At 46.7% G+C, this 7740-nt stretch overlaps 1 protein-coding gene across 1 annotated transcript; it reads right to left on the bottom strand.

Moving 5' to 3' along the window:
- Positions 1-405: 405 nt before the first annotated feature.
- On the bottom strand, positions 406-6175 carry LOC121546816 (G-protein coupled receptor 61-like). Its single transcript, XM_041858064.2, has 2 exons — positions 5988-6175; positions 406-2518 (listed from the first exon to the last, which is right to left on the bottom strand). The coding sequence occupies exons 1-2, from the start codon at positions 6052-6054 to the stop codon at positions 1089-1091; spliced, it is 1497 nt and encodes a 498-aa protein (XP_041713998.1). The 5' UTR covers positions 6055-6175; the 3' UTR covers positions 406-1088.
- Positions 6176-7740: the final 1565 nt, after the last annotated feature.

The following is a 7740-nucleotide window of genomic DNA, read 5'->3' as shown; positions in this document are numbered from 1 at the left end:
TTGGTTGCATTAGGGAGGATGGGACTGGAACAGGGAATAAACATGCTTTCATAAAAAATTGTGTTGACCTGGTTCTTACCCCTTGTCTGCTACTGCATGTATGCCTATAGGATCGGAGTTTTGCATTGATTTCCTTGGGGGGGTTCATTCAGCCTCTGCCAAAAATAATTTGTGCCGTCCACACTAAAAACAAAGCTTGTGAAGTGTTAATATGTTAGATGTTAGACGGGGCGGCAGGTAGCTTAGTGGTTAAGAGCGTTGTGCCAGTAACCGAAAGGTAATCCCCGAGCCGACTAGGTGAAAAAATCTGCCGATGTGCCCTTGAGCAAGGCACTTAACCCTAATTGCTCCTGTAAGTCGCTCTGGATAAGAGCGTCTGCTAAATGACTAAAATGTTAATGTAATGTTCTCTCCCAAACCAGAAGATACCTCTGTAGGAAAAGACACATTGATTGTCAGGAAACACGGGAGGTAGATAGACTGGCAGTGTATATTTGATGGAAGGGGTTTTGGTCTTAATGGAAAACGGGTACCGACGTCATCATACCAGGGTTGGGGTCAGTTTAGGATGTAAACCTAATAGAAAAGCATTGAGGATGATTGGAATTGGAATTTTCAGTTTATTTCCTGAGTTTACTGTATTAAAATGGAATTTCCACCAACCCTGCATCATACCTCCTTACAAGTATTTCGCTACACCCGCTATATAACATCTGCTTCATCTCCCGTAAAGGACATAATAATAGCCTGAATTCTTCACTGTAGCTGTAGCTTAAAAGCAACGTCTCACTCACTGGGTACACATAATGTCCCATAATCCAACTGTAGCAAACGTGGACACAAAATCATCAAGTACAGCATCGAATAGAATACCCGGACGTTCTAAATAACATGTCATCTACCTGCCGTTTCCACCATAGGACTTTACACAGGTGCTTGGCCTACAGACTAAGGCTTTGGTGTTTCCACCTCTGACGCCTGGTCCAAAAAAACAGGCCTACTGTACACATGACCGTCCAGTACCACAGCTCAGGCACTGTCCAGCACTGTCCTGTTCACCCTGCAGCAGTTTTCCGACCAGGTTGATGTCATTGTTCAGATTCAGATGCTGCCGCTCCAAGGACTCCCGAGGTCTCCTCGATAATCTGTCCAGGGATGTGGAAGTCAACAGGCGTGTGTTCCTGGCCCGGCGTGTTGTCCTGACGAGGTCCATCTCCAAGACGGCCCCTCTCCCCCGCCTTCTCCTCAGTCCTGCTGGCCCTGCTGTGTGCCTGGGATCCGCAGGGCTCCAGATTGCACTCTGTCCCCTGGAGGAACTGGAGGAAGTTCTCCTCGATGGAGGCCTCTCGGCTGGTCAGCTGATCCCCGTCGCCCGGCCCCGCCCACTTAAAGAGATAGGCCAGGCTTCGGCCCAGCTCTGTGCGGATCTGCCGGTTCAGACAGCCGTAGAAGAAAGGGTTGGAGGTGAAGCAGAAGTAACCAATCCAGGTCACGACTTCCTCCAGCTGGGCCGAAGCCAGGGAGGTCGGGGAGGTGGAGACCAGGGCGGAGTACAGGTGGAAGGAGAAGTAAGGTAGCCAGCAGCATAGGAACTGGCCTCCAACCGCCACCAGGACTGCCGCAGCTTTACCCCCGTTGAAGGTCCTCTGACTGGGGGTGCGGAGTGGAGGACATGAGCCCCCAGGGCCCCCCGAGCTGACAGCCATGGTGGAGTGGCTGCTGAGGGACTCGGAGCGTTGAGGGCGGGGCCCAGGTGTGTCCATCCAGGTAGGTAAGGGGCCATGCTGCATGGCTGCCACCCTGGCTACTTTAAACATGTTACAGTACACAACCAGGATGATCAGTACTGGACACAGGAAGTAGACAAAAGTGAAGAAGACCATGAAGATGAACCATGTGGTCCCTCCTCCTCCGGTCCAGTGTAGGGAGCAACGTCTCTGGCTTGGAGGACCCGGGATCATGGGACTCCCTAGTCCCCCTCCGAGCCCGACCCCTACCCCCTGGTTTCCCTGGGGGAACCAACCCAGTAGAGGCAGAGCTGACATCACAATAGCGTTGACCCAGATCCCGACTAACACCGCCACAACCACCCTTACTGTCATTTTCACCTCATGGCGCATCGGGTGAATGATGTAGTAATACCTCTCCACGTTGATGGCTGAGATAGACAAAATGGCGGCGCTGACCAGCCCCACACTTAGGCAGAGGTAGCTCTGGCAGAGCGCCTCATCTTGCAACCAGATCCGGTCCGACAGCATCCCCAGAGGCATCAGAACCAGAGCCGCCAGCAGGTCGACCAGACACAGGTGGAACACGAAGGCGAACTTCCTCAGCTGCAGCGTCTTGGTGATGACGGCCATGACAGCTAGGTTGCCTACAACGGCCAGGAGGTCCATGAGGAGCATGGCACACAGGGCAAGGGAGTGGGTCAAGGACAGGGGGTCTCCGCCGGCGCCGATGCCCTCGGGAAAGCTCACGTTGGGGTGCAGCGAGACTGGGAGGGCTGGGAGCCATGGCCCTGAATGAAATAAATAATACATTTTATTAGACATACAGTACCTGTCAAAATTTGGTCACACGTACTCATTCAAGGGTTTTTCTTAATTTTTACTATCTTTTACATTGTAGAATAATAGTGAAGACATCAAAACTATGGAATAACACATATGGAATCATGTACAGTGAGGGAAAAAAGTATTTGATCCCATGCTGATTTTGTACGTTTGCCCACTGACAAAGACAAGATCAGTCTATAATTTTAACGGTAGGTTTATTTGAACAGTAAGAGACAGAATAACAACAGAATAATCCAGAAAAACGCATTTCAAAAATGTTATAAATTGATTTGCATTTTAATGAGAGAAATAAGTATTTGACCCCTCTGCAAAACATGACTTAGTAATTGGTGGCAAAACCCTTGTTGGCAATCACAGAGGTCAGACGTTTCTTGTAGTTGGCCACCAGGTTTGCACACATCTCAGGAGGGATTTTGTTCCACTCCTCTTTGCAGATCTTCTCCAAGTCATTAAGGTTTTGAGGCTGACATTTGGCAACTCGAACTTTTAGCTCCCTCCACGGATTTTCTATGGGATTAAGGTCTGGAGACTGGCTAGGCCACTCCAGGACCTTAATGTGCTTCTTCTTGAGCCACTCCTTTGTTGCCTTGGCCGTGTGTTTTGGGTCATTGTCATGCTGGAATACCCATCCACGACCCATTTTCAAGGCCCTGGCTGAGGGAAGGAGGTTCTCACCCAAGATTTGACGGTACATGGCCCCGTCCATCGTCCCTTTGATGTGGTGAAGTTGTCCTGTCCCCTTAGCAGAAAAACACCCCCATAGCATAATGTATCCACCTCCATGTTTGACGGTGGGGATGGTGTTCTTGGGGTCATAGGCAGCATTCCTCCTCCTCCAAACACGGCGAGTTGAGTTGATGCCAAAGAGCTCGATTTTGGTCTCATCTGACCACAACACTTTCACCCAGTAATCCTCTGTATCTTTCAGATGTTCATGGGCAAACTTCAGACGGCCCTGTATATGTGCTTTCTTGAGCAGGGGGACCTTGCGGGCGCTGCAGGATTTCAGTCCTTCACGGCGTAGTATGTTACCAATTGTTTTCTTGGTGACTATGGTCCCAACTGCCTTGAGATCATTGACAAGATCCTCCCGTGTAGTTCTGGGCTGATTCCTCACCATTCTCATGATCTTTGCAACTCCACAAGGTGAGAACTTGCATGGAGCCCCAGGCCAAGGGAGATTGACAGTTATTTTGTGTTTCTTCCATTTGCGAATAATCGCACCAACTGTTGTCACCTTCTCACCAAGCTGCTCGGCGATGGTCTTGTAGCCCATTCCAGCCTTGTGTAGGTCTACAATCTTGTCCCTGACATCCTTGGAGAGCTCTTTGATCTTGGGCATGGTGGAGAGTTTGGAATCTGATTGATTGATTGCTTCTGTGGACAGGTGTCTTTTATACAGGTAACAAGCTGAGAATAGGAGCACTCCCTTTAAGAGTGTGCTCCTAATCTCAGCTCTTTACCTGTATAAAAGACACCTGGGAGCCAGAAATCTTTCTGATTGATAGGGGGTCAAATACTTATTTCCCTCATTAAAATGCAAATCAATTTATAACATTTTTGACATGCGTTTTTCTGGATTTTTTTGTTGTTATTCTGTCTCTCACTGTTCAAATAAACCTACCATTAAAATTATAGACTGATCATTTCTTTGTCAGTGGGCAAACGTACAAAATCAGCAGGGGATCAAATACTTTTTTCCCTCACTGTAGTAACCAACAAAGTGTTAAATAAATGAGATTAATCTCTTTGCCTTGATGACATCTTTGCACACTCTTGGCATTCTCTCGACCAGCTTCATGGGGAATGCTTTTCCAACAGTCTTGAAGGAGTTCCCACATATGCTGAGCACTTTTTGGCTGCATTTCCTTCACTCTGCCGTCCGACTCATCCCAAACCATCTCAATTGGGTTGAGGTCGGGTGATTGTGGAGGCCAGGTCATCTGATGCAGCACTCCATTACTCTCCTTCTTGGTCAAATAGCCCTTACACAGCCTGGAGGTGTGTTTTGGATCGTTGTCCTGTTGAAAAACAAATGATAGTCTCACTAAGCTCCAACCAGATGGGATGGCGTATCGCTGCAGAATGCTGTGGTAGCCATGCTGGTTAAGTGTGCCTTGAATTCTAAATAAATCACAGACAGTGTCACCAGAAAAGCACCCCAACACCATAACACCTCCTCCTCCATGCGTTATGGTGGGAAATACACATGCGGAGATCATCATTTCACCCACTCCGCGTCTCACAAAGACACGCCGGTTGGAACCAAAAATCTCCAATTTGGACTCCAGACCAAAGGACACATTTCCACCGGTCTAATGTCCATTGCTCGTGTTTCTTGGCCCAAGCAGGCCTCTTCTTATTATTGTTGTCCTTTAGTAGTGGTTTCTTTGCAGTAATTTGACCACGAAGGCCTGATTCACACAGTCCCCTCTGAACAATTAATGTTGAGATGTGTCTGTTACTTGAACTCTGTGAAGCATTTATTTGGGCTGCAATTTCTGAGGCTGGTAACTCGAATGAACTTATCCTCTGCAGCAGAGGTAACTCTAGGTCTTCCACTCCTGTGGTGGTCCTCATGAGAGCCAGTTTCATCATAGCGCTTGATGGTTTTTGTGACTGCACTTGAAGAAACTTTCAAAGTTCTTGAAATGTTCCAAATTGACTGACCTTCATGTCTTAAAGTAATGATGGATTGTCGTTTCTCTTTGCTTATTTGAGCTGTTCTTGCCATAATATGGACTTGGTCTTTTACCAAATAGGCTATCTTCTGTATACCCCCCCCCTACATTGTCACAACAAAACTGATTGGCTGAAACGCATTAAGAAGGAGACATTCCACAAATTAACTTCTAAGGCACACCTGTTAATTTAAATGCATTCCAGGTGAAGCTGTTTGAGAGAATGCCAAGAGTGTGCAAAGCTGTCATCAAGGCAAAGAGTGGCTATTTGAAGAATCTCAAATATAAGATATATTTTGATTTGTTTAACACTTTTTAGGTTACTACATGATTCCATATGTGTTATTTTATTGTTTTGATGTCTTCACTATTGTTCTACAATGTCAAAAATTGTAAAAAAATAAAGCAAAACCCTTGAATGAGTAGGTGTGTCCAAACTTTTGACTGGTAGTGTATTTAAAATACATATAGAGTTGCCTCAGCCATTTGAGTACAACAATACACACACACACAAAATTATCAAAGATCATAAACACAAAGTCTACCGAGTCAGTACAAAATTAGGATAACCTTCCCCAAATTCCCAGGTTTTCCAGAAATCCGGGTTGGAGGATTCCAGATGTCCTGCTTACTCCTTCCTGATTCCGAGAATCTTCTAAATAGGATTTCTGGAAAACCATGGGCATTCTGGGAAGGGTACCAGAATTCTGCAACCTCAGCGGGTACCAACCTGGAGGTCCGGAGAGAGAGGTGGAGGTGTTCCAGTGGGAGCTGGAGGTGTCAGAAGGAGGCTCCATGAGAGGATGAGAGAGATGGAAGGAGAGAGGCCAGGGAGACTCACAGGTCCATCACCCATCCTCCCCTGCAGTGGGGTGGGGCTGAGGATCCCGGGGACTGGGTTGGGTTCAGAGGTTCGGGTGGAGGTGGTACTGTAGAGCTGGACAGGTCATGGACAGGTCACCCTTGGCTGGTGGAAGTCTGGCAAAGTCCCACTTTCATTCCAGAGACAAAAGTCTGGTCGTGCACCAGGTAACCCAACTAGATGCTGGAAGTCTGGACTGTAAATGAGATGGGCCACTGGAGTGGTAGGAGAAGGGATGAGATGGGCCTCTGGAGTGGTAGGAGAAGGGATGAGATGGGCCACTGGAGTGGTAGGAGAAGGGATGGGATTGGATGGGCCTCTGGAGTGGTAGGAGAAGGGATGAGATGGGCCACTGGAGTGGTAGGAGAAGGGATGAGATGGGCCACTGGAGTGGTAGGAGAAGGGATGAGATGGGCCTCTGGAGTGGTAGGAGAAGGGATGATTGGATGGGCCTCTGGAGTGGTAGGAGAAGGGATGAGATGGGCCTCTGGAGTGGTAGGAGAAGGGATGGGATTGGATGGGCCTCTGGAGTGGTAGGAGAAAGGATGAGATGGGCCTCTGGAGTGGTAGGAGAAGGGATGAGATGGGCCTCTGGAGTGGTAGGAGAAGAGATGGGCCACTGGAGTGGTAGGAGAAGGGATGGGATTGGATGGGCCTCTGGAGTGGTAGGAGAAGGCTTTACCTAATGACGATCCCGATAGGTACAGCTCTTTATATCACTGCTCATAAGGAAGGCTGCATCCTTAGTGATGCTGAGAGGTTTCTGGTTGGAGAGGTTGGACTCTGAAACAAAGGAGAAGAAACATTATTGGTCAAGTACAGGCATTCAAATGCAGGCATTGGAAAATGAGCCAAAACACAGCTGTTATTTTCTGTTTCTGTCAGAGGTAAACCCTTTGTTGAGATCAACGATGTCTCCATATGCATGAAGAAAGAGCTTCAGTACAGCAAAGTCATTCCCTGTCTGACCTATTTCAAATCGTGTCATTTAAACATTACAAAGCCAACATCAACATCAAAAGACTTCTAAGAAATCAAAGAGAGGGATTCTCCTATGTATGAAGCAGGGTCAAAATACAGCTTCCTCCTTTTCGTGTTTGTAATTATGAGATGTAGAACAAGGCATTTTAACACTCAACACTCACATTTTAACACTATTTTTGTCATTGTAGAACATGTATAAACATTTTATAAATATGTTATAATGGCTGTCACAGTAATCCTCGTCTGGCGTATGGGGTGCAATCTCCATTTCGCCCGTGTGTTTGTAATTATGCCACAGACCACAGTCCTCATGTACAGCCGAATATATACAGCCATTTCTTAATTTGTCACATGATGTGACATCTGCATCTTCTGAAGCGTGTTTTTCAGGACAGCCAGACCTGCGGGGAGAAGCTAAAAGCACGGAGGATGCAGCCCACCATATGTCTCAGAGACAGAAAATCCATAGTGTTGACAGCTGTGGTCATACTGCTGATGTAAATGAAGCAGTAATGGTATCTTAAAGTATTTTAAGAGTATAATATATACCAAATATACATTTTATGTATATATATATATATATATATATATATATATATATATATATATATATATATATATTTAATATATATATATA

Source organism: Coregonus clupeaformis, chromosome 30 (assembly GCF_020615455.1).
Source record: "Coregonus clupeaformis isolate EN_2021a chromosome 30, ASM2061545v1, whole genome shotgun sequence".
Lineage (NCBI taxonomy): Eukaryota > Metazoa > Chordata > Actinopteri > Salmoniformes > Salmonidae > Coregonus > Coregonus clupeaformis.
The sequence above is the reverse complement of the archived record's forward strand: the minus strand, read 5'-3'. Positions and strand labels throughout refer to the sequence as shown.

Excerpts from the sequence above, each read along its gene's own strand:
- LOC121546816 (XM_041858064.2), bottom strand. The coding sequence starts at position 6,054 with ATGGAGCCTCCTTCTGACACCTCCAGCTCCCACTGGAACACCTCCACC. Across the intron at positions 2,519-5,987 it reads CTCTCTCTCCGGACCTCCAG|GGCCATGGCTCCCAGCCCTC; the intron begins GTTGGTACCCGC and ends TATTTCATTCAG.